The sequence below is a fragment of the Motacilla alba genome, chromosome 1A (genome assembly GCF_015832195.1).
Source record: "Motacilla alba alba isolate MOTALB_02 chromosome 1A, Motacilla_alba_V1.0_pri, whole genome shotgun sequence".
NCBI lineage: Eukaryota > Metazoa > Chordata > Aves > Passeriformes > Motacillidae > Motacilla > Motacilla alba.
In genome coordinates, this window is record NC_052031.1 from 64,576,928 (window position 1) to 64,603,983 (window position 27,056).

Genomic DNA, 27,056 nt, shown 5'->3' on the forward strand with positions numbered 1-27,056 from the left:
GTGGCACCTCAGGAAAACCCCTGGGAGGCTGTGCCACACTTGGGCTGTGACGTGTGTGAGCACAGATACTGCTGCTCTCCACTGCTGGGTGCTTCTGGCCACTGTGATGGAAACAAATGGGTGCACACTGCTACACATCTATGAAATTAGGCTGAATAACACATTCAAAAGCTTCACACGTGCAAAGAAGTCATGTACTTGCTTGCTTAACAATCTTTGAATTTATTAAGGCAAAGCAGACAAAAGTCTCAATCATGTTCCATCAAAAGCAGAGCTGTCATTGATTACCTTGATTACACCCTGCACAGCCAGCCAGAGCCTTCTCAGGCTTTTGTTCCCTTAGTTTGTTACATTCCTCGAGTAAAAAGTTACCTGTCTAAAGTCATTGCTTGAAGTGCACTTATTAAAAATAATAGTAAAAATCCAGTGTAAAGTGTCCCAAGTGAGTCACCCCCACCACGGCTGAACAGACAAGCTGGCTGCTGAAGAACAGCACGCTCATAAATCGGAAGACCTGAAGGCAAGGAGCGCAATTCCCTACATGGTTTTGTTATTCTTCCTTTAAAAATAAGTTAGTTCTGCATCAGGGGAGGACTAGGTAAAGCAAAATGTCAGCGAAACACTTCCACTTCTTGTTCCATGATGCAGAAACTCCAGGGGCAGTGCAGGGCCAGCTATGGAAGTGCTTTCTTAGGTCAAAAGGAAACTGTAGGAGAAGACTGCCGTGGGACATGGGGAAGAGCCTGAGCTGGACAGGAAGGAGGGGCAGGCCTGCGAGACCAGGAGAGCTTGCAGATGTGGAAGCAAAGCCAGAGCTTGGGCAGTTGCAGAGTGTGGGACTTTATTCCAGAAAAGGAGGCATGAGTTCAATTTTGGTCTGAAATACAATCTTCCCTGTCATTAGGGATTTCTGGAATACTTTTGCAAGACAATGTGTTAGCTCTGGGATGCTGCAGGAATCCAGAGGCACCAGAGCTCCTTCGAGGCCCGTGGCTCACAAGGTGCCTGACTTGCAGCACCGAAGTTTATCCCATCACATGTGCTGGGAGCGAGCTGTGCCTGTCCCCCTGAGCCCTCTTTTCCAGGGCAGAAGTTCACTCCTGGTCTTCACCTCTCCGAAGTGTGTGCTTTAACCCTGGTTTAAACCCCACTTTGCCAACATGCAGGGCCTCTCTGGAATGAGATGGTAGTAAGGCCTGACTATCCAAAAGCTCAGGGAAGCACAAAGACCCAGTCCAACAACCCCTCAGAAAGGGTACTGTTCAGCTGAAACCCAGGCTTTTCCCTTTTTCTGAAAGATTTAGAAGTGCTGAGGGAGCACCATGTCAGAATACTCATTATTCTTGTCTGGTTCTTGTCTGGTTTCGTTTACCCAGTAAAGCCAGAAAGCTCTGATGTGCTGGATTGGGAGGAAAAATTTAACATTTTATGAGACGGAGTTTAAAAATGTACACCTGGAAAGAGATCTGAATGCAGACAGATCTGTGACTCCTGCCTGAATGGGCTGGAAGCTCAATATGGAATTCAGTTCATGCCTGTATTGGCTCTGGCCCTACATCTTCCTATCAGCTTTATTTCAAAGCTCCCTTTGAATTTCCTGAGCAGTTCACTTCACATGCAGGCCAAGTAACAAACTGGGCCAAAGAAGGACTGAAATCCAGGCACTGTTACTGCACGGTGTATAATCAGGGTAAGAGGGAATGTTCAGGAAAACATACCAGAGCAGCAGTGCCTTTGGGATGCTCCAGAAAGCTCTGTCAGCAAGTTCTGCTTGCATTATCAGCAAGTTTTCTTCTTTCCTTGTGGAGTCATCTAAGACACAACCTCCAGAAATGCAACAGCTCTGTCGTTTTTTTAAGGAAATAATTCTCAGATCTTTCAACCTTGAGTACCTCCCCGAATTCATTCACAGCACCCCTGCACTCCCTGCACCCAGACTTTGTGGAAAGCTCCTCCTGGCTCTTCCAGCTGTGCATTCCTATGCCATGGAATGCACAGCTGCTGCCTTCCTGATCAGTCGCTCAGTCATTGGTGACCTGGGTCTCATCATATCCCGTTCATGCAGGAGACACCTGTGAAAGGAGGAGCAGGAGGGTGAGGAGCGGGTGATAAACGCGGATAAACTGTTCTGCCAAACGGGCTGTGCTGACACGTGGCAGAGCACACCTCTGACTTCCCAGCAGAGCAGATGTCAGCAGTGGCACTGATTGGCGTTGCAGCAGTTCACAGAGGCTTAGCAGTCCATAACACACACGGTCAACAGGCTATATCTGAAGACAACCATTTGAAAATCAACTACCCTTGAACATACACAGATCATCCATCCAGGCTGAAAGAGAGGACTTCTGGAATTGGAAGCTATTGTACTTTTTATCCTGGTTAAATGTTGCTACATTTAACACAGATGCTTGCATGTAATTTTGGCCTTAAATTTATTGGTTTGAATATATTCATTATTTCTTACTTTTAGAGTATATTCATTACTCCTTACCTTTAGCAACAGTGCTACTTCCACAAATGTTTATCAGGGGAAATACTCACCTTGCAAGGTTTCGTTTGGCCTTTGATTTAGAATTTAAAGCAGCGTGAATCAATAACTGGCTGAAAACATCTCTCTGGAAAAAAGTCAGCAAAATACAAACTAATAAGTAATTTATAATGTATGGCTGGTTACAATGTCTTGGTTACCAAACTATTAAATTCACAGCAAGGAAACAAATCAACATTAAAAATAAATAGCTAACCCTGCTAGTAAGCATTTGCAAATAGGATTCAGTCACAAGCACAGTTCCCCTTTCCACTGTCTGACACTGAAGTGCTGTTGATGAGGTAAGTGCTTCATGGTGGCTACTGAAAGGGGATTGAGTCACATCAAAAAGTCTTTTCTGGATCTCCTTTACCTGAGCATCGCTGCCTCCCACTTGGACCAGTTCATAACGGATTGGGTACAGCAGGTCTACAGCTTTGTCACAATTCCCATTTTCAAACTCTACAAAAGCCTGGCACAGTGGCAGCCCCAAACGAGGAGCCAGGGAAAGCTGGTGGTCTTCACAAGGTGCTCTGTAGAAAGAAAAAGTGGTTAACTTCCATAAGCCAAAGCATAAATAGCCATATTTCAATGCCAGTCTGCTCCTGCCTGCAGACAGGTTTTTTGTTTTTTGGTTTTTTGTTTTACTGCACAAAGCCTGATGTTTCAGGTACTTAAATCATATCTTTCAGTGTGGTTATGCTACCTTCACCTTTCTGTTACTCATCCAGCAATCAGTTTCTATCCTCCTGAATATACCCACAAAAGGCACAAGCCCAACCCCTCCTAGCTCTGCAATGAACAGTTTGGGCTGGGACAGTACGAAAACGGCAGTTTCTCCTCCGCTGGCCCCACCAGAACATCCTACTGCTAGTCCTTTGTCCGGCCACATGTGGCACCAGTCCTTGCATACAGCTCCCAGTGACCTTGACAGCCAGCTCCTTCTCATGTCAGCGTTACAAAACTTCCTGCTCCTTTCACTGGGCCAGCCTTCATTTTCCAGCAGGCAACACTGCCCTGTGTGTTTATCATTCCTTACACAAACTGTGGCATCCTAGAAAGATAAAAGTGCACAACGGATGTTCAACTGAAGCAGCTTGAGACAGCCAGTAGTGAAAATGAAGGAACAATTCCTCATTTCCACGTTTTGTCCAGCATTCCCATGGAAAGGAGCTTGTGACACCAACCACCAGAGAGCGCCATGGGACACCCGACAAATTCCCAGCAACTTTCCATGCCTAAGGCCAGGGAAAAATGCCACTGGCAATGCCAGATGTTTGTCCCCAGGTTGCACAACTGCTTTCTTAACACATACAAAACGCCTCTGGGGTATTATTTATATATTACATATTTGTGATAGACCTAAACGAATCCAATCATTAACACAGTCCCTTCAGCTCACAGCCTGCTTTCTCAAATAATGAAGTGAAGCTTTATAATATTTCAAACTACAGCTAAAAATGTACACATGCATTATTAAGGCTGAAAGTAGGTGAAAGGAAGTACTGGGTGAAAGAATAAGTAGCATATATGAACACATGTTCATTAAAGCCTCTGTGGTGAACAGTTTTCTATACTTTATATATCCTGACATACTTATATAAACAATAGAATTAGTAACAAAAGATATTTGCTGTTTTCTACTTTAGTTAAACGAGACATACTTAGGCTTGATTTGAAAGTTATTTGGTTTGGTAAGTATGTTTAAAAATTACAGTATTCCTCAAAACCACATATAATCAGGATCAAATAGTGACAATTTCAGGTTCTCCTTCCTTCTGTCTTTTTCAAGACAAAGGAAGCAAGAGATGCTTAAACAGAGGGAAAAAAGGGTGTAGTGGGGGGAAGAAATTGAATTTAAAGCATCTATATATCAACGCCTTAAAAAAACCCCAAGGCAATTCACAGTCATTTAATACCTAAGGGAACACAAAACCTTCATTGTTGGGATGTAGTACTTAAATATTCAACTTTTTCAGATAACTTAATTTGAAAGTGAAATATTCTAGATGATTACTTTAGTAGTACTTGAAACCTAGTTTCCTGCAGATGGACTTGACAACATATCAAAGAGTAGCCATGAGAATATCACTACCAACTAATGTTCTGTTATTAACCTTTTAAACTAAAGCAGAAAAGATCCACCACAGACAGCTGACATATCTTGTAGAATGTTCTTATTAATGTACTTCTTGTCTGTAACACAGCTTAGTGCGACCCCACTGAAAGGAAACAGACAGGGGGTGTCCATGACCTCAAACACAAAAGATTTCTGCTCAACAACATGAGGAACCCCTCTAGACATGAACTCAATAAATGGATAATAATATGGATCTCCTAACTGGACGCTGCCCTGCTTAAACCAGATGTGTCCCAGTGACATGCTAAGGCAGGGAGGAGTGTGTTGGAGCCTCTGCAAGCCAGAGACATCACTGCCTGAAGTTCAGAGGGCTATTCACTGAACCCAGTGCAGGAATTCCATTGCTTACCTGGCAAGCTCCTGCAGAGTTGTTAAAAGCTCCTCAGTAGTTTTGTGGTCTTTGGCTCCAAGGAAAGACATCAAGAAGTGCACATCATTGAACAGAAGAATGTGATCCTTGCTGTGCTTCTTCGTAACCCCAAGCAGATCATTCCACCTGTTGCCAAGCTTTACACCTAAGAGTAAAAAACACTTTTGTCAGTAACATTGCCACATGAGAAAGCACAACTTTGCAATTACTGTCAGCCACTCAGCATAAAATGCATTTCTGCTGAACTCAAGAGAACATTTCCTGATGTAGCAAAATGTATGCAGCAACAATGCTCAGCTGCAGCCTGCCTTTTGTGGGCCAAGAGTTTCTTGATTGTCAGGAGTTTAAGGGCATTATTTTAGTCTGCATTGGGTGAGCTTCTGGCTTTATTATGAGATTGCTCAATGTTTTGGAGGTGCTGTTCACCAGGAGCCATCTGTGGGAATCCCAAGACAGAGTGAGAAGATGGATTTAATAAAAACCCCAATACATCATTAGTGTTTTAGCAGAAAAGTGTGAAATAGTCTGCCCATCATGTCCCCTGCCATGAACCCCAGTGCATAAACACTGACTTGACAAGGGGAAAGGCCACTGAGTGAGGGGAGTACAAAAAGCCAGAGGCTGATATGCCCACACTAACTATTCCAATCAGGATCAAAACAGAAAAAAAGGGATGTGACTGGAAATTTATAGCCAGAAAGTGCTATGGGGTTTTAGAGGCTTATGCATTTGTTTGCTCAGCCTCAGACCTCCAAGAACAATAGAAGTGAAGTCGTCAGAGAAAAAGCATGTGACCTATGCTAGCTGGAGCTGACTGCTATGCCACACTGGCATGGAAAATGGAAGCTCTTGGGAAGAATGAAGCTTATGGACATTAGCAGGAAGTTCACATTGATGCTTTTCTCAAGTTTCTTCTGAAACACTGATCGAGCTTCCTGTGTAATTATACTGAAATACTTCCCCAACATGAATGGCAGGGGAAGGGAAAAAGAAAAACTTATAAAAAAGAATGGCCAGAGGATATCCTACCTTCCAGATGAAGCCTGTACAGCATTGAACTGTTATCAACTATATCCAGGATGCTTCCACTTGCCAGGCACACGGGAGCAATCTGTAATCACAAGTACTCATAGGCTGGCCAAGTGATGCACTAGTGGAGACTTCCTCAGATTATCAAACTTATTTTCACAGCATTAAATTAATTTTATCCTTCTATTAATTCAAAATTACTTGTTTTGTAATAGTCCTAACTGCATTTTTCTTGGATAAAGGAATTTGCAATGACAGAAACTTATATGGTTTAGATGCGTTGTTTTTCTCAGTAAATATGGAGAGTCACCACAGTATTTTTATTTTTTTCCAAAATTCTGCCATAAATATTACTTCACTGGATCAATGTTAGTAGATAGAAATCTGCCCAGCAGCTTTCTAAATGCTTGCAGTATTTTTACAATCCTTACAAAGATGTGCTATGTTATCTAAATTGATACTGCTTATTTAAAAAGGTTGTTTTGAAATCCAGACAGTTGACTTTGTACCTAACATGCAAAACCAGTTCTTTGTAGAGGTGACTTGACTAGTTTACATCCTTTGAAAGGTATGAATAAGAAACATGGACAGAATGGAAATCAGTACCACTGTAGCTCTTTCAAGCACTCCAACTATGTAATACTCAGTCCTTGGGGCATTTTCCCCAGAAGGGCTGAGAAGTTGTTTCCCTGGAAGACTGTGGTAACAGATGTAAACAATATTTATACGCAGATCACGCACTGTGATAGGTCCCAATGTCACACAGAAGGAAGAAAGCACACATCATCATCACATCATGATCTTGCATGATCTCAGTAAAGATAAAAAGACCCCTACTCACATGCTGGTCATAAATTGTCAAAGCAGCTTCATATTCCCCCTGGAAAAGCAAAGGAGGACTGCGTGGTTAACTTGCTGACACAGCAACCAGAGACAAACACATTCACAGACATCATAACAGCTCTTCAGGACTGCCTGATCAAAACAAACCGAGTCAAAGAAACCTTGAGGTATTCAAAGCAGAAAAAACTGGATTTAACAGGCAAAATGATCAGTATGTTGAGGTTTCATCTAAGAAGAAGTACCAATACTGGCACAAGTTAAGCAAGAAGGAGAAACATGAAGGTATTGCCTCTCATTCTAATGTTCCTTTCACAGATGTTTGCAAGAATCAGTGCATCCCCATGGTGTATGCAAAGAGATGGGGAAAAAAACCAGTTTTAAGTAGCCTTCAAAAAAGTTATGTAGATAGGAAGTGACAAAATAAACAAACTATTGGACTCCTGATGAGAATTATGTTCCTTCTGTGTCACTCTGCTGTCTGGCCAAAGGATGCAGCCTTCTCAAGGATGCCACATTTATCTCCCTATTAAGCAGAACCCCATGAGTGCTAAGCATTAAATCCAAGGAAATTCTGACAGGCTGGGTAAAATTTCAACCATTTTTAAAGGCTTTCGATAGTAAGAATTACTAACAACAATTAATAGCATTGGCAACCCAATTTAGAGTTTATGGCCTCTTTTTTTATAGTCAGCAAATGTTTGGGCCAGAAAATGAGTACTGAATTTGCAAAGAATTTTGTTAATTTTTGTGTCAAAATTAGAGATCTAAGTTCATCTTGCTATCAAATAACTGTGCTAAATGTAATTAGTGAGACTATTGGATCTTCAAATATGCAATAATCTCACAGAAATATTTCAACTTTCTTAGAAAGATCCTGAAAGTGCTGACTAATGCAATTAAAATTCTCAAAATTACAGTAATAAAGGACTATGCCACTTTGTAAATCTAGAATTGTGCTATTTTATAAAAATATTCCTTCAAATAGGTGACACCTCCCCCCTCCCCCCCACCAGGTAAATGTTAGTTCTGCCTTTTAAAGAGCTTTAGATAACCTATCTGGACCATAAAGCACATGTATGAAAATATCTCATACCTTTTCAATGTAGTATAAAGCCCAGTGCCAGTAATTATGGCAAGCAAGCATATCACTGCTCTGGAGAGAGAAAAAAATAAATAAATTACAAAATAACTCCCCTTTTCAAGTTATCTAGTCAGATTTCTGTTTCCTCCCTCAGCAAAACTGAGTACTTCAGGAGACACAAAAGAGACAAGAAATTTAAATCAGCTGCCAGGACACCTTCTCATTTGGTACACTTGTCCTTGCAGCTATTCAGGGCAACACCTCAAACCCAAGGTTCCCCCCACATCATTTTCCAGATAAGAGTTTCACTTGGATGCCTCAGAATTCACCTTTCTTCAGCACCCTTTTTAAAAAAGAAATTTAATCCACATCTATAGGAAGAGTAAGATTTGTCTCATCTAAAATTTAAGCATCTTGTATGAAGTTACCTGGCCAGACAGTGGAGAGAGGAGGATATGGAGGCCTTGTGAGGGCCATCTAGAGCCTACCCCAGACAAAGAGGAATCACTTTTTAAACAAGTTTTACTACAGGCTACAGAAGCTGTAAGAAATGCCAAACACACTGGCAGCTCATCAGGTGAGATGAATTTTTGCTGAACTGCACCAATTTCGCACTGTCCTTTCCAGCTGGCACCAGAACTTCAAATCCTCTTCCCCAACCTGCAGTTCAAGGCAACTACAGTTCATTTTTGTGAATGCATTAATAATAGACAAACGTAGTTCCATAATCTTTTGGTGAAAATTAAAATATCAGAAAGGTTCACTCCTCTCCTCCCACTCTCTCCTGGTTCTGTAGTTAAAGTTAATGGTCTCACAAGTGGAAAAATCATCTTTATTGTCATACTGACAACTGTAACAACCACTTTCAGGAAGCACAAAGGCAAAGGTTCCCAATAAATGTCAGGGCCTCTAAGATAAACATTCTGGTAATCTTTGCTTGTTTAATATTAAATCACAAACCAAACCCAAGCAACAGAAGCAGTTACGTGCTTGGCATAAACACTGATAATACCAAGCTGAAGATCGTACTGCCATTCCAAATGTCATACAAACAAGATCATGGAATTACCTGACTAAATAAAGCAAAACCTTTTCCCTGCTGCTAAATTTGAGCTCCGAAAAAGATTAAACTGCTAGAGAGAAGTGGGCTTCCACTTGATTTTATTTGGATAAAAGGTATGAATCACAGAGACATGCAACTATTTTAGGAACCAAGAGTTTAAAAAAAAAAAATCACCCAAAACTCATTGACTGAGGTTTTTAAGGTATCACCCAAACTGTCAATTACTGTTTCATTAAAACTAACGTATTAAAAGACAAAATGCTTTCTGGGAAGTGACAGGTATGATCTTCAAGCAAGAGTTTTGCTCTTCCAAGCCCAGTATCTGAATGCTTAACTTAAAAAATAAAACAAGCACAAAACCAGCCTTTCTAGTCTCACTATCCAGTCCTGCTCTTGGTGTGAGGTGGGATAGTCAGCTCAGATGACTCTAAAATAGACTCTTGTAGGCTCTAGCAAAGGCAAACCTCACAGCTCTCAGCTCTGAATAGAACAGACTTAATCACTGGGTAAATGCTATCAAACACAAAATAAAACTTAATTTACAGCAAAGGACCACAAAACAGATTAATTTACCTGTTCAATACTCTGAAAGATGGTATCAAACATGTTGGATATATAAGGTAACTGAGACACTAGAAAGTAATTAGTACACTAGACAATCTGTAAGAGCATAATTTCTCTGTTCCTAAAATCCCCTCCCCATCCAGAAGGAAACAAGTATTTTAGTGTTTTGAAACGGTTGATTTGACTGTGTCATTTTCCATCTCATCTTGGGTCCCATGAGGGGATTTAGCCAGGTCCTTCAACTGACTGCGCATACATCAGCCTCAGTAAAAAGCTTGTGAAAGAATCAGTGGTCACTTTATTTTTATAACCACACAACAGATCACAAATAGGAACAGTCATGTCCCTCATAACATGCCACTTCTTCCTGCCTCTTGCTTAAAAGCTGCATGGAGAGTAGCAGCACCTCCAAGGAGGATTTCCTCTAAATGCAAACTCTGCATTGATTGTAACAGGTCTGCAGATTGGAAGGAACTGCAGGCAGAGGACTCAAGAACTTGGCTGCAGGAATTAAAAGAAAACCTAAAAATAGCTTCCTCAGAAATGCCACAAGAACGTTTACCTTCCAGTTCTTTTCCGTTTCCTTCATGAATTTTAAGCCTTTCTCCACCTCTGCTTTCATTTCATTTACATGAGCTATAGTATGGACAGACCATGCATCTGTCTGATTTATAGCCAAAGCCTGTGAGGGAAAAACAGGAAAACACGATGAGCCTTACAAACTTGCAATGCAGACATTTATCACTGCTTATCTAGAAACAAGAGACTACTTTTACTTGCTGCATGTTAAGTACATCCTTGCACCACTCCAACTAACCACAGCCCAGAAGTCTGATTTGGACAGAAAAGGAAGAGAATGTTTCTTGGCTGACTTCACTTCCCAGCTTCTGCTGCAGGGAGATGAACACCTGCAAAACACTTTAAAACACAGGCTTTGATGACGACTGTGAAATGACATCTATTTCACAGACGTGCATCAATGAAGGAACTGCAGGCACAGGCACAATATATTCCATGATATACTGCCTTGCAGATAATTATTTCTTTTCCAAAAAATGGCCAGCTCTGAGTCATCAGCCAATTCCTCTTCCTTGGCCCAAGAACTCCCACTAGGCTTTTGGCATGTTGCAAAGTTAGACATGAACCTAGTAAAGGTTAAGTTTTAGGGTTTAGTCTCGCTTGTCACTTTCAGCAATTTGATCTAACAGAAGTTTTGCCAAGAACACCCATTAGAGATTAATTGTGTCTGAGACTCCTGGAGGACAGGGATAATCCTGAGGACTGGAGAAAGTCAAGTATAATTAGTATCTTCATAGAAAGGAAACAGGCTGGCTAATACTGATCCCCAGGAACATTGTTACAGTTAATTGTTCAATAGTCAAGGAACAAGCATCTAGGAAAAAAAAAGGGAGCAGGAAGCCAAACAGGACTGATTGTCAAGAGCAGACTATGTCAAAACAATCCAACATTCTTTAACAAGAGTAAACAGCCAATTACACACGTGGGAAGCAGCAGATGGGCTGATAGATGGATTTTATAGGGGTGCTCTGACCCCATCTGACATGCTCATAAGCAAGTGAGGGGAATACAGTCCAGTGAAACTGCCTTGGTGGGGCGGAGATGTGAGAAGAGTCATTAACTAGTCTCACAAAGATCTGTGAGCATTTCCATGCTGAGCTGGATCTCCTTGCTGCTTTGACTAAAAACTGGCAGAAACCAACATCCTGCCTGAGAATTCTCAAGCCTTTTAGCACCAACAGCAGGCAGTTTACCTCATGGGCAACCTTCTCAGCACGGTCAAAAAGGTTTGTTTCCACCAGTCCAAAAGAGTAGTAGCCCTTCACATAGCTAACAGAAGGGGGAAAAAGAACACATCATCCATTTATAACAAGGTTTAGTCCAGGACTGAAAAAACACACTAGAAAGAGCATTTTACTCAAAAAAGTCCTTGCAGAGCAACTTACCACAAGGGTCCAAGCTCACAGGATACAGAACTACTAAGCTAATTCTCAGGGGAAATGAATGACCCTGAGACACCAGTATGGCAAACAGTGACAAGATGCACATCAGAATGGACATTTCCATCTCTGGATGAAATGGAATCACCAGCTACACAGAACCAGCTGCTGATCTCCATAACAGCTGCAAGATGCAGAATTAAAAGGCTAGAAGTGAGACACTGCTGTCACCAAAGCCATCTGAGCATCTCAAAGGCAATCTTTTACATTTTCCCCAGCGCCCACAAAACCACAGGAGGGTACTTTGACATGAAGCGGCCCTTTAAAACTGATTGTAAATCATCCCCATTAAGCCATTAAAAAAAAATTAGGGACGTTATGTGCACCTGCTTTATTTAATGGACAAGATGAATAGTATTTTTTTGGAAGAAATGAAGAAATTTTGCCACTGCCCTGGGTGAGGACATGATTTTATCCTTTGTGTTACACACCATGTGCTATATTCAACAGCAGTGAGACACAGCTCACTTAAGAAAAATCCCTCACCAACATTTTCAAGAGGGATATTGGGAAACACGTTCTATCAGTGGTCAAGTTTGATTAACTTCTAGACTCTTGATTTTTGTCTACATGTCTTGCTTCCAAAAGATCCTGAACTTGTAAGTCTGAACTCAAAAACCACGTCGTCCTTGCACACCAGGTAAAGAGCAATTTCCAAATGAAGCATGACTCACCTGCTCAGTGGAACATCACGTGTCCAGAAAGGATAAACACGGGCAACAGAATCTCGCATCTGACGTTGATATCCCAGGTAGAAATAAGTGTCATGGGAAAATTTGAGGGCTAGCAGGTCAGTTGGGTGGCTCTGCAGAATCTGCTCCCATAGATCACAAGCTTTTGGAAGTTGGCTAGAAATAAAAAAATATTTCCATCACCAAAAGAAGGCATACATGCCTGCCCCTACTGTTAGTCCTGAACTCAAATTATGCTGAAAATAGAAAATTCAGAAATTTTTTTTTCTGAATTTCTGAAAATTATTTCTAGAAAATAGAAAATTCACCAAATGACTTATTGTCTTCCTTGAAGGAATTCTTTAGTCTTTTCTAAGATAATAATGGGATTATCTTCATTTGGCACCTTCTGAGAAATCTTATGAAAGAAATCGTGTTGGGTTACACCAAATCACTGTAACACACAAGGAAAACGAAACAAGCTTAAACCATAAATCTAAAAATTTTCCTCCAGGGCTGAATAGTTCCTAGAGAGACCCACTATAATTAATGGAACGTTCTATGTACAAAGACGCCTTCCCTCTCCTTTTGTGGGACTCAAACCCAGTGGCAGGGCTTCAGTAGCTTACTCACTTCCTTTGCTGAGATGTGAGGCAAATCTATGCTTGCCCAATTGTTTGGCAAACAAATAATGAAAGTGAATCATTAGCCCATATGTTCTGCAGTTCATACAGATTTATCATATGGAATGAAGCAGTGTGCCTCTACAGCACGTGTGACACTCTTATGTCCCTGTTTTACAGGGAAAATAGGTTTTGACACAGGGAGACAAGAGACAGAAGTCTGTAACTTTCCTTCTGTGCATCTGAGTCTGGACCCTACTGTAGTGAAACACTTCATTTCCTAGTTCTAAACCACACTGATGCATCTGTGGCACATTTTAAACTTGGGAGTGCTTAACACAAGGAAGTGGTGGCAATAGAGTGCTTTACTTCCTACAGTGCTGCTCACCAGCTAGACATGGCACTTAGGATGGAGAGAGAAATTCAGGGACAATCTGTGACATCTCACCCTGATCCTTTGCTAGATGTCAGCTAACATGACACACCACTACTGCCAACCTTCACTTCTGCCTGGAGCACACAAAGGAACCCTTCAGAGTCCCTCGAGCAGGGTGACAGAGGACTCACCCCCTGGCAAACACGTCCAATGCTGACACATGAAGCCTCTCCCGCTCTGTCAGTGGCTGTGACTTGGAGAGTGCCACCATGGCTCTCACGGCGCTGTCCAGCTCCTTGTCGAGCCTCACGGTCCTTCCAGTGCCAATCAGCTCTAAGCCATTGGCAATGACATGTCCCATTGCTGCAGGAAACAGCACAGCACCACTTGAGCTCACAGCAGAGTCTTCAGCTCCATAAAACACCAGAGGAGCTGAGCATTTTCAATAAAACTCACTTGTGGACACAGGGGTCCAGGAAGACTCCCAAGCCTAAAGTTCTCAGAAGGTTTTCATGACAGCCACTCAAATATTATGTGAAAAGAAAAGTAAAAAACGCCATTCAAAAGCACTCTGCCTGCTCCACATTTCAAGGAAGATTTACAGAATTCTATAAATTATCACCTTGCCCTTGCATAAACCAAGTCAGTTAAATACCAAGACAACAGGATTAACCCAGCACTTTCCATGCTCACAACCAAAGGTTATACTCACTAAAGTTTGGATCTGCTGCTTTTAGCTTGGAGAGACATCCGTCAATACCTCCAAGGCTCTCATTATTGGTCCAAGTTGCATACTGTAAGAGAGACAGAGCAAGAGAGGGTCTAGAAATCCTCTATGATAAGGAAGATTTTTTTCTTTTTGTTCTCACAGACACTTAAAATTCAAAAGCAAGGCAACTGACTAAAAGACAAATGTTGCATTTGGGAAGGTTTAGTGTGATAGAAAACCAGAGAAACTGGGGTTTCATAAAATTCAGCCACCAGCAGAACCAATTACCCTGGATTTCTATAGGGTTTTTGGCTGATTTTTTGGTATCAAGTGGAATGAGCACACTGGCTGAGGTTTTCACCACAGCTGCAGCATCTGGTACAGCCCTCTGCTAAAAGGGTTTCCTGCTGCCAGCTAAAGGCTGAACTCCTCAGGTGGCCTGATTTTGAGGCTCTCCCAGCTGATAAGAAATTTAAATATCAGCTACAGTAAAGAACGTTCCACGCACGAGTCCCTCCAAATCACATTTTCTTGTGCTTTTCGGTCATACCTGTGTCAGCACAGCATCAAAGAGCTTACAGGCTTCATTGCTGGTCGTGGACAGGACAAGTCCAGCATCCTGCCAGGCCTGCACAACAAACAAACACAAACGTGCTCCTTTTACACCCTCATCTGTCAGGCTACACTGACAGATGTTCACGTTGATGCTGTTCTGGTATTTTCATCAGCTGTGCACTTTTAAAAAGGAAAGTTGGAAGTACAGCGAGGCAGAAACAAACCTTTTGTTCAGCTGCAGTTACATTAACACTCAATTAGCCGGAGCTAGTAGTGAAACTAAAGAAGCCAGTAATTACCAAGTGTATCAGAAGATCTCAACAGGTTGCCCAGCTCTCAATGACAGCACCATTCTGAAGTCATTAGAGCTGCTGGTGAGTTCCTCTGCTACAGGCACACCTCGTGTGAAGTAGAGACATGGTAAAATAAAACCCTGTTCTCCTATAATCTATAAATCTGTAATCTTCTTCAAACAATAACATTCTTCTGAATCAACTTGCACACCAAACAGCCTGGCAGAGCAAATCCACAAAGTCTCTGGAGTTAACCAACTGAAAATTTGGATCACAGATTCATACACAAGCCTGACAACAATAAGAACACGGGAAATGGATAAAGCTAAAAAGCAAAACAGAATTGAGCTGCCACAGCTTCTAGCAACATAACATGACTGAGGCACAACATCTCCTGGCTGGCGGCTGGCAAATGAGCAGAGTTCATTTGAGAAGCTGCCCCAATCACGTCAGCATTACTTTAATACAGTACACAGAATATGGAAGATAGACAACATTTATAAAAACAGACCTGGGGCAAGCTAATTCAGACTTCTAATGGGGCTTAGTCCTTCCTGATGCTGCAAGAATTCAGCTCCTCTCATTTTACAGTTTAAAGCATTTCCTAGCTATAATAATCTGTCCAAATTTTTAAGTAACCAGGCAAAGACAACTTTGTTAATACATCCTAAAGCTTTCCCACTGTGATTGGATTAAAGGCTCACATTCCAACAGCTAAAGCAATTGAGTCTTCAAATTACACACCCGAAAGACTAGACCTGAATCTAAAATTACACATTTTCTTTACACTTCATATTATATCCATGATACTGAAATTGGCTGGAATAAACTTCCTAACACAATTTGAAGCACTAGGAAGCCGGCATTTGTTATCTGCACAGGACACACTCTCCCTGTTCTGTGGGTGTGGTGAGACTTTGCAACAAGGTCTGTATCCACCATAATCATACACATTCATTAATACATGCTCCTTATCTAATACACAGAACTAATTCCTAGAATGAATTTGCATGCATCCTTCTCCTATTGGAAGTTCTTTTATGGTCCTGGAGAGTCAGAAAAAGGAGTCTCTGGTGGTCATAATCACGGAAAGCTTCGATATTAAAGGTGACCTTTTCTTGAACTTTTTCTTTGGGCATGTGTTGTTGTTTCTGTGTTAGGTAACTTGCCAAAAAAACACTGTAGTCCTTCTTATCTGTTTCTCCACTGGTTCCAGCCATGTTTATAATAATCCTCTGTGCATACCTTTAAACCTTTATATATATATATATATATATATATATTTATTTATTTATTTATATACACCTTTATAGGTTTATATATACCTGTATAAACCTTTCTCTTTTATATACATATTTTTATATATATATATATATATATATATATATATATATATATATACATATACACCTCTTTATCTTTTTTTCATTTTTTGCCAGTTACTCTTTAAGCTCTATTTAGCAACCTCAGGGGAGCTGAACATTTTTATTCTCTGTGACATTCATATTCTCATTTATCATCCAGAAAAAGAATAAAGAGAAAAGCCAAGCAGGTAGCAAGGTCAGGCTTGCTACTTACTGGCTGTCTTCCATGGTGCCCTGCAAAGCAGGCCAGGAGCCACCCTCAGCATCAGTCATCACAAACAAGCTTTGTTTGGAGCAGGTCTCTGCATCACTGCCTGTTTTACTGTTTTACACAACAGCTTCAGGTGCTTGCCAAGCAGCAAATGATGTCCCATTCTGAGGGGACTTGATGCTGATTGACAAGAACGGAAAAGTCTGTTTGTGAGCACCAGAACAAACCAGCAGAACAAGGGTCAGTGGAAAATGTGTCTGCACCTATCTCTAAGGACACTGCTGATGTAGCTGAGGTATGTGCTATTTCCAGCCACTCTGGAAAGCCTCTGTCCTGCTAGGGCTACAGCCCACCTGACTCACTCCTCACTGGAAAACTCCCACTCTGGCAACAGGAGAATGGCAGCAAGACTGTGTCACATCAGGGATGCCAGCACTCTGGCACTACTCTGTGCCACTACTAGCACATCAGAACATTGGGCTACAGGTGAAGAACCACCCCACAGCAGCTTCTGGCTCCTAAGAGATGTACAAGATGCACTCCAAACATAATCTGTCCTTGCCAACTGAGAACTAAAGAACTACTGGGACCACAGAAAAGGCAGCACCCCTTGTTCTCTAGGACATACATAAAGGGTCCTGCCCAGACCACTCAGGACACTCAGGTCCTGGGGCTTCTCTCTAGTGACGTATCAGACTGTGACTGAAGAAATCCAGGCGGGAGTGTGAGTGGGCAAAAATCAGCCTCAAGAGTCTGTGAGGCTCATCAGTTCCCCTTCGCACAGAGGCTGCCTTTGGGTTCTCCTTAACTGATCTCCCACAGCCCCCTCTCTAACTCCAGGAGAGAGTCTTGCCTCTTGTATTAGACAGTCATGGCCTTTGCTCTTCTCACTGCTTCTTGGTGAGACCAAAGCCTTGCCCTTTGCCCTGCTCTAAGATTAGAGTTCAGTCATGAGACCTGGTGACTGTTTATTTGTATTTTCTCCTCTGCTAGAATCTTAGCTGGCTCTGAGAATTGTGCTCTCTGTGGGCTGCAGTTGGCACCTCTTGAATTCCTTGCGTGACAGATCCCCAAAGCTCTGTCAACCATGCACTCGTCTCACACAATTCTCAAGACTTTGTTTTAACCGGCCACTGCCCTAATTAACCAAAACACAACCATAAAAGGAGTTTATCAGAAAGAGAGCATGCAAGTTACTTAATCAGTAAGCAGCTCCTGTAGGTTGCACCCTTTGACCCGAGGCTGATTTAGAGTTAACCAAAGGCCTGACCCACTCCTGAGGCCCACGGAAAGGGCAGGTGGGTGCCGTGAGGAACAAGACCCAGAGATGCTCAGCCGCGGGTCTGCTTCCCCAGCAGAAGAGACGGATGCAGCGACCGCTTCCCCTTTTCCAGATCCCAACAGCAGCTTCCCTCCTCCGAAACCCACCTGCGTGTACGAGGCTGAGCTCCAGCTCCACCCGAGTGTATGAGGCTGAGCTCCGGCCACAGCGAGCCCGGCTCGGCTCCCCGCCCGCCACAGCCCGAAGCCCGTCGGCAGCTCCCGGGACGCCCCCGGAGGCCACCCGCCGCCCCTGGGCGCAGCTCAGCGCCTCAGCGCTGCCGTCCCCCCGCAGCCCCCCAGCCCCGTCCGCCCGTCAGGCTGCCCGCCGCTCGCAGCCCCGCAGCCGTGCCCTCACCTTGCAGTCCCTCAGCGCAGCCATGCTCTCGCCGCTCCGACGCGAGCGGGGCGGGGCCGCCGGCGGCGCGAGCGGCGGGCGGTGCGTGCCGGGTGCGCGCGGAGCCTCCGCGCCGCCGCTGAGGGACGCCGGCAGGAGCTCGGTGGCGATTATTGGCCCCCAAATCTTTGTTCCTTCCTCCGGCCCGACCTGCGGCCCGCGGTGTCCCAGGTTAAATAGAGTTCACACCAGCTGCCCTCCGCAGGGGCTCTGGTGCCCTCGGGCTGCTGTCCCAGCCGTTGCGCCACCCCAACGAGCAGCCCCCGGAGGCCGCGCGTTCTCCGCCCCGTCCCCTCTGGCCGTGATGGCCGCGCTCCTCCTCCTCCTGCTGCAGCTGCTCGCCTGCTGCCGCCGGAGCTCGGCAGCGTCTCCTGTCCGTCTCCAGCCGTCACCCCTGCGGGTCAGCTGCCCGGGCCCTCACGGCCAAGTCTTCCAGCGGCAGGACGACGAGCACAGGGTGTCGTGCCTGTGGAACAGCACCGTGACCCTGCATTACCAGCCCGCCCCAGGAGCAGGGCTGGAGGTAGAGGGGGAGGAGGGGCAGCCACCCTCCCCGCCTTGCTGCCTCTGGTACCTGAACGCGGCCTCTCTGAGGAACATCTCACGCTGGTCAGGCCAGGTGGTACTGCAGACAGAGGCTCCCTCACCCGGGGCCTCCAGCCTCCTTACAGTGCAGTGCTCGTCTGCCTCCTGCGCTGCACCCGGGTGCTTTCACCGCAACGTGAGCGTCGAGATCGCGGAGCAGGATATGCGGCTGTTCGTGCTTTGGCCGCAGACACGCGTTATCCAAGTGTGGCAGCCGGTGGAGCTGGGCTGGTGTGCACGCCTCAAGAGTGCTGGCTGGCAGTATCGCTTCAGCAGCCGGGGAGGTGTCCCCTCGACCCTTCTCCTTCCCAGCAGCGAGCACCAGGACACAGCATCACCTGCTGTCTATCCGGCAGCTGAGTTGCAACAGACCTGTGCCACCTACTACAGCTACCGCTTGACTGTGCGCTACAGGCACCCCGGGATCCACGTTGCTTTGGTCAGTGTTGAGCAGATGCCTCACATAAGCCTCAACCTCTCTCTCAAGGTGGAGCCTGACTTGGTGCGTGTCCTCAGTATCAGCTCCAAGCTGCTTAGTGTTCCTCAGCAGCCCCTCAGCTTATCCTGGTGGCTTCAGCCCCTTACACTGAGTACACTTGCCTACAGACTGGTGGACACACAAGCTATAGGAGGTTGGCTCTGCTCCTACAGTCCATTTACACTGCCAAGCAACTTCTGCGCCATTTCTACACCTCAGAGCTTAGATGAGATAGTGGTGGCCAGCGTTTACTTCCATGTTGATGGAAAGAGGTTTGAGGAATTGATGGGGGAACTACACCTGCTCAATGGTACCCTGAGCTTAACTGCTGGCAAAGAAACTCCCATACATGTCAACCTTTCTCCAGGGAAGACCAACAGCAGCACTCACATTTTCAGGTACAACCAGGGAACATTTTACACATCTAAAGACAACAACAGCACTTTCTCCACAGATCGCCCTAACACACACACTGTGTTCTACCAATACAAGGAGCTCTCCTACTTACTCACCATAGAGTTTCTGGCCTTACAGTGGTACAAGTTCAAAATGTACCTTTACATGAATCAGAAGAGGGCTTTGATTAGGTCACTGGCAGAAAGAGACCTTGACATTCATGTTTTCAGCAGTGGCCGTCCTTCTTTTCTGCAGAAATTTAGTTATTTAGTGTGGTTTATCCCTGCACAACATCCGATGCTACAGTGTGAGTGGACCTTCTATCTGCAGCTTTTTGGCACGAAAAAAGACCATATTGTCCAGACTAGCACGTACACATACAATGACCATGTAAAAAATGCCACGCGTTTTGTCCGTCGCTCTGCTTTACCCTTTGATGCAGAGAAATACACAGGGTTTGTGGCAAAAGTGAACTGCACCAGCAGTGCACCTACACCGGCTCTTTTAAGTGTCAGGGTCAACAACAGTACTGCAAAAACCATAGAAGCACCAGTGGTTTGTGAGAAAAAAGAATGTAGGATATCAACATGTTGGATTGACAGACCTGATGACAGAACCCGTGTCTTGTACAAGAAAAGGGCATTAGAATTTTTCCTCTTTGTCAGGTTGGATGTAGACTGCCACGTTGGCATATCTATCAAGCCTTTATGGCATGTCTATCCTGCTAAGGACTTAAAAACTGAGCCAGACTGGTCAAAGCCAGTAAACACTTCTGGAATGTTTGGCGTAAAAATGATACATTTAACTGTTCCTGCTAATTATTTAGATTATGGGTTGTATTTGTTTTATTTCGCTGTTGAGGTAGTCCCAATTAGAACCTCAATAGTCCTCAAGGAGTATGATATGATTTATGTTCAGATTGAGAGAGCTGATCTATTGGTAAATATCTTAGGAGGCTCGGTCCGCACAGTGGGTTTTTCTGAGAGATGGACTCTTGATGGCTCTGGATCCTCTGATCCTGATTCACAGGAAGGACAACTGATATATACTTGGTACTGCACTAAAGACCCGGCAGACTACCGAACCATGAAATTCAAATGGAAAAACAGATGCCATCCATCCCAGAAGGATTTGAGATGGATAACACCCTCAGGTCCCATTCAAACAATACCTCCAGAATCCCTCCCAGGAAACACCTTATACTACTTTCGCCTGGTGATTCAAAAGGGCAGAAGGACGGCGTATGCTGATCAAGTTGTAGAGATAGATCCTGGCCCTCCACTTATTCTGGATGTGAAATGCCTTGAAAACTGTGGTAGCAGTTTAATTCCAACAGAGAGGTTTGCCCTATCTGGAAAATGCTCAAACTGTAAACCCAGCAACAAGCCACTATATTACTGGTCCCTTTTTTCAGACACCTCTCAAGAAATTAATTTTGATTGGTCTTCCAAAACATCAACGGGGAGGTCTGGGGCTTACCTGTCTATACATGCTCTGACTTTCACAAAGCCTGCATATCAATCCTACGTACTTCACTTAAGCGTAACTACCTGGGATGGTAGGTCCTCATCCTTCAGAAAACCCTTTTCGGTAAACACGCCACCTCAGGCCGGCAGGTGTAACATCAGACCCCGCTACGGCTTTGCCTTTCAGACAAAATTTGTTGTTAGGTGTAGAGGATTTTCTGACAGCCATTTACCTCTGACATATAAAGTGATAGTAGCTTCCAACGTACCCCAAACTACCACAGTAACTTCTGTGGTGGAAAACACATTTGGCACAATTCTGTACTTTGGTTCTGAGCCTAAAACTCCTCCATCTTTACTCCCACTTGGACTGCCCTCCCGTTGGTACCGTTTGACACTTTATGTTCAAATCCGTGATTCATTCGGGTCATTTACCCAGGTGAGTTTACGTGCTTATGTGAGGAGGCCACCTAGAACGCAGTCCCTTTCAGGTGTGTTTCATGAACTGCTGGTTTCGGCAGGCCGTTTAAGCATGTCAACATCTGCTGAGCAGATTGGGGATCGTCTTCGAGCTGGTTATTTGGTTTATCTTGCGGCCTCACTTTTAAACTACATTAAAAACACACCAATTGTCCAGCTCCCTCAGGCTCAGCTTCGGGAAACTGTGGTTAAAACAGCCTTGAATATTTCAGTAAATAGCATCATGGAAGTCAACCAAGTAGTGGCTGTTATTTCTGAAGTCACAGAATCAGTTGAGAAAATGAATGTTAGGTCACAAGACCTTGCCATTGGGAAACTGACAGAAGTAACAGGAATTCTGAAGAGACAGAGGAGTCAGATCCATTGGTCTGAGGGAGCAGAAATTCAGACCACTGGAATACTAAGGTGCTTGTCCAATGTCCTAAGAGCTGATCTTCTGCATCTCAAGAATGTCAGTGCAGATGGTATTCAACATGTTTTCTCCATCATGGAAGGTGTAACAGATGTAATTTTCTGGGGAAAAGTCCCTGAAGAAATAGAAACTCTAATAGAAACAGGACACTGGAATATCACTCTGAAGAAAAATGAAGCCTGGGACATTAAAAATTATTTTCCTGCCACAGACACCTGCCACAATTGTTTTTATCCAATGGTGGGAAAAGGAAATGGTGGAGGAGTGGCGCCGGATACTGTGTTTTCCACTGCCATTTTTGAATTTGATGAGAGCCCCTTCCCATGGTTAGGTTACACATCAGATATTATATCAATGGTCATGGGGTTTAAAATTGCAGAGAGTAAAACTAATGGGGATCTAGTTCCAATCACACCTGAAAGAGCAGACTTTTTTCTTGCCAGGAAAGGTGGAGTTGCAACTTTTTATTTAGTAATGGGACCCGATAAAACAGAAACCTACACAACTGGAGGATTTCATTTTGAGATCAATGAAACTGCCACGAGCATGTACTTCCAGATCATGACAAAATTAAAAGTTACTTTCAAGGTGCTGATATTTACAGGTACCAATCTTACTGATGCTCAGCTCGTGGCCTCATTTGCTGCTTTTCACAACATGCCAACAGTTGCAACTGGAAATAAGACAATCATTGAGGAGTGTAGCGTTGAAGGTCCCTATATAGTCTGTCTCCCAAAATCCCTGCTGACAATCATAGTGCAGCAAAGTGGTGTAGACGCTCAGAACATCTCTGTTGTTTTGCAGACAGACTATATCTTAAGGTACCCAAACCAGAGAGTGGTGAGCATATATATTTTTAATGACCAATGCCTATTTCTGAATGGGGTTGGAAGTGAGTGGAGCAAAGACCCATGCGTGATTGGCCCTTTGACCAACTGGGAGAAGGTGCACTGCATCTGTGTCTCTATGCGGCGTCGCAGGAGTGTGGCAGCCCTTCCTGCACCCAGCATCAAGTTCCTGGCAGCCAAAGTAGTAGTTCTTCCCAACGCAGTAGATCTGGGGAGAAACCTGATAGCAGACATACCTAAAAACCCACTGACCCTCATCACAGTGCTCTGTATTTTTGTCATCTACTTGCTTTTGTGCTGCTGGGCTATAAGAAGAGACAGGATTGAGAAGGAGATCAAGTACATTATCGTTCTGCCAGACAACGAGGCCTCTGATGAAGGGAGCTTTCTGGTCACTTTGTACACAGGCAGTCGCTGGAACGCTGGGACCAAAGCAGAGGTCTTTCTGCAGCTCATCGGCCAGTACGGCAGGAGTAAATTCCGTTGTTTATGGCACCAGCCTTCTCCAGCTTTCCAACGGGGAAGCATCGATTGCTTTCTGATAACTACTACGAAAAATCTGGGAGATATTCGTTCCTTCAAGATCAGGCTCAATAATGATAGCATATCTCCAACCTGGTTCTTAAGCAGAGCTGAAATTGAGGATATGTCCACCAGAAAGGTCTGGTTCTTTCTGTGCAGAAAATGGCTTTTCCTTGACAAGAACAATCCCTCACATGCCTGGAAATTTTCTGTCACAGACCCCCAGATACCTCTACCTAAATTCGACTATTTTCTTATTAATTTTAACAGGAGACTGACAGAGTACCATCTATGGCTCTCAATTTTTGCTCCTGTTATCGCTGGGGGTTTCACCAGGTTCCAAAGGTTGTCTACATTTTTAGCAGTAATATTATTCACCTTGCTTGTTAACATTATGTTCTTCAATGCTGACAAGAATGACGAAGCTCCAGTATACCTGAGGTATTTGAGATCAATAGCAGTAGGAATTGAATGTGCTTTGCTTACCCTCCCTGTGGAAATGTTACTAATTGCCTTGTTTAAGTATTCCCAGAAGGATCCTCCTCCTGTTGTGACTAAGATGTACCCAAAGGTAGATTCTAGGTACTGGAATAATTGCATAATATCTGAAAAAGATGCAAATGTAATTGAAACACCAGAGCAGATGACACCTGTGAATTCCCCTCAGATGGGTAGAAGGTCCCAGAAGTCAAGTTCCAATGTCATGGAAGGGGGCATCTTTTCCAAAGTAAGGAGGCTAAGCACTACCATCAGGCAGCTTCGCAAGATCCCGGACACTGAGCCCTTGCTGTGGTGGTGGTGTGTGCCTGTGGCCTGGGGCCTGGTTCTGACCATAACCGTGCTCTCATCCTTCTTCATTGTGCTCTATGGTTTGTCCTATGGCTACCAGACTTCCCGAGAGTGGCTCATAGCGTCTGGAACCTCCTTTCTTCAGAACGTGTGTTTCAATTCAATTCTGAAATCCTTACTTTTCTCAGCCATGAGCACAATCCGTCCAAGATACTTTGAAGATATCAGATGGGTAACTCAGGAAAAGCATGTGGAGATTAACTCAGCTGAAGAAACTCACAGCAGAATTCGTCCAAGAAAATCTGAAGATACCAAACAGGTAACTCAGGAAAAGGATGTGGAGATTAACTCAGCTGAAGAAACTCAGAGAGATGAAACCTGAAACTTGCTGATGTCAGAGGCACCGAGCAATATCAGCATTTGGAAGCTGATGAAAGAAAACATGCTGAGAAGGTTCATCCATCACCTTGTCTTTTTATCACTGCTATTAAATTTTGCATATTCCACTGAGAATGCCAACAGTTTCCGCTACAGCCAGTCCCTGAGTAGAAGCTGCTTTCAAAATACTTCTCCCACCCAAGTTTTGTGGCTAAGCCTGACCTTGCATCTCACAGCAGTATCAGCTCCTCTGCCCAGCTCGCAGAGGTGATGCCCAAGGAGCCAGCGGCGTGCTGAGCATGGCTCTCACCTCTGGCTGAGCACATGTGGATGTAAGAGCAAAACATCCCTGAGGGCTGGAAACACCAGCGTGTCCATCCCGAGGACCGGCAACGCCGGCATGTCCGTCCCGGGACCGGGAACGCCTGGGTGTCCATCCTGAGGGCTGGGGACACGCTGGGAAGGCCTGGGTGTCCATCCCGAGGGCTGGGGACACGCTGGGAAGGCCTGGGTGTCCGTCCCGAGGGCTGGGGACACGCTGGGAAGGCCTGGGTGTCCGTCCCGAGGGCTGGGGACACGCTGGGAAGGCCTGGGTGTCCGTCCCGAGGGCTGGGGACGCGGCGTGTCCCGCGAGGCCGCAGCAGGCAGTGAGGGCAGGCGGGACGCGTTGTCGGGCGCACAGCGCCCCCTGCCGGCCGCCCGCCGCCCCTGCCCCTCTCAGGGAGGCCCCGGAGCCGCCGCGTCCGCGCGCGAGCCCAGAAGGGACTCGGGGGACACCGCGTGTGGGGGAACGGGAACGGGAGCGGGAGCGGGAGCGGGAACGGGAACGGGAACGGGAACCGGGAACGGGAACTGGGAACCGGGAACCGGGAACGGGAACGGGAACGGGGAACGGGAACCAGGAACAGGGAACGGGAACCGGGAACCGGGAACCGGGAACCGGGAACCGGGAACGGGGAAAGGGAGCGGGAACCGGGAACGGGAACTAGGAACCGGGAACGGGAACGGTAACGGGGAACGGGAACGGGAACGGGAAAGGGAGCGGGAACGGGAACGGTAACGGGGAACGGGAACGGGAACGGGAGCGGGGACAGGGGTAGCCCCGGGAACTGAGTGGAAAGTGGGCGCTGGAGGGAACTGGAGCCGGCGGGAAACGGGATCGGGAGGCAAACGGGAGCTCGGCACAGAACGGGGAATGGGGTTGAGGGTGTGGGGGACGCAGAGTCACGGAACCGGGAATCGGGAGCAGAGGGAGCTGAGGAGGGGACCGAGGAACGGGGTGGGGAAAGAACCTGGGAGCTCCGCGTGTGGGTGGAAAAGGGGATCTGGGGAGAGCCTGGGGGATCTGGGAACCGGGAACGGTGGGGCACAGGGGAGCCGGGCAGAGAACCGCGATCCGGGCGGGGAACCGGGAGTGGGGGAGGACAGCGGAGGCCGGAGCTGCTGGCCGGGCACTGCCGGCGGGAGACACTCACGGTTCCCGAGCTGGAGGCCACTGTCTTCCAGCTCCAGGCACCTTAGAGCCAAAGAAGTGGATCTGTGCACTAGTCGTTAGTAAAGATATATAACTATATTCTTACAGCTGGAATGGCATGCTTCATGTAAACAAAATTTAAGACCTTCATGCTTCTGTGTCCCGTACCAGAAATATTTTCCTCCTGCCTTAACTTCCCGTGTAAATTGCAGTCGAAGAAGCTGTTACAATGAAAGCATTAGTGATACCTTGTCTCGCTTTGTGTCTTGCCTCAAACAGAGTCTGTGATCTCTACAAATATGACGAGGTTATGTCAAGAGCCCGACGAAGGCTCCCCTGAAAGTTTTGTTCTGCCCAGATGAAGCAGTCTGAGGTTGTTCAGACCAAAGGTGGTTTCTGTTTGGTGAGAGTTGTAGGAAAATACTTGGATTCTGCTGGTAAAGGGACTTGTAATGGAGATGTGCTCCCCAGGCTGGTTGAGATACCAAGCTCTCTAGCCCATGCATCACTTTTGCACTGATCTGTTGACTAAATCAGTATTTTTACTACTACAAAAATCACTACACCAAAAAAGGTGTAAAAAGCCAGAGAATTCCCAAATAGAGAGGCAAAACCGGAGATTTGGATTAAGATAGGAAAGGGTTATCTGTGTGGTTGCAATGGTTTGGGCTTCTTTGTTCTTTAGTCCAGGCCTGGAAAAAGCAAGGATTGGCAAGTGTTTTTTGCTCCTTTTGTCAGAGCCTGGTGAAGACATCCTCACCTGCTCTTTCTGTTTTCTTTTTTACTGCCCATCTAACACCTGAACCATGCTCCTCCTTTGAAGCCTGCTTTTAACTACAGGCCATAATAACTTTGCACCACGTCTTCTCCCCCAGCTGTTCATTAATTTTGTCATAATTTTCCCAACATGAGTGAAGTAATTACTCATTAACCGTGCTTGGAGCCATGTGTATGTGCAGAAAGGAAGCGCACATTTAAATGTGGCATGAAACATCACAGTGTTTTTAAGTCTTATCTACCTAGACCTATAGCCAGCTCTTTCAAAAACTTTGAAAAACGTGGGCAACATACAAT

At 45.1% G+C, this 27,056-nt stretch overlaps 2 protein-coding genes across 2 annotated transcripts; one reads left to right on the forward strand and one right to left on the reverse strand.

Annotated features, from left to right (window-relative positions):
* Positions 1 to 190: 190 nt before the first annotated feature.
* Positions 191 to 18,247, reverse strand: TTC38 (tetratricopeptide repeat domain 38). Its single transcript, XM_038153000.1, has 14 exons — positions 18,116 to 18,247; positions 14,565 to 14,642; positions 14,018 to 14,099; positions 13,497 to 13,668; positions 12,310 to 12,483; positions 11,390 to 11,465; positions 10,180 to 10,299; positions 8,003 to 8,062; positions 6,908 to 6,946; positions 6,067 to 6,148; positions 5,017 to 5,182; positions 2,901 to 3,060; positions 2,542 to 2,615; positions 191 to 2,072 (listed from the first exon to the last, which is right to left on the reverse strand). Exons 1-14 carry the CDS (start codon positions 18,137 to 18,139, stop codon positions 1,979 to 1,981), a joined length of 1,401 nt encoding a protein of 466 aa, XP_038008928.1. The 5' UTR covers positions 18,140 to 18,247; the 3' UTR covers positions 191 to 1,978.
* Positions 18,118 to 24,570, forward strand: PKDREJ (polycystin family receptor for egg jelly). The gene has a single exon (XM_038152987.1). It carries the CDS (start codon positions 18,138 to 18,140, stop codon positions 24,510 to 24,512), a length of 6,375 nt encoding a protein of 2,124 aa, XP_038008915.1. The 5' UTR covers positions 18,118 to 18,137; the 3' UTR covers positions 24,513 to 24,570.
* The last annotated feature ends 2,486 nt before the right edge of the window (positions 24,571 to 27,056 follow it).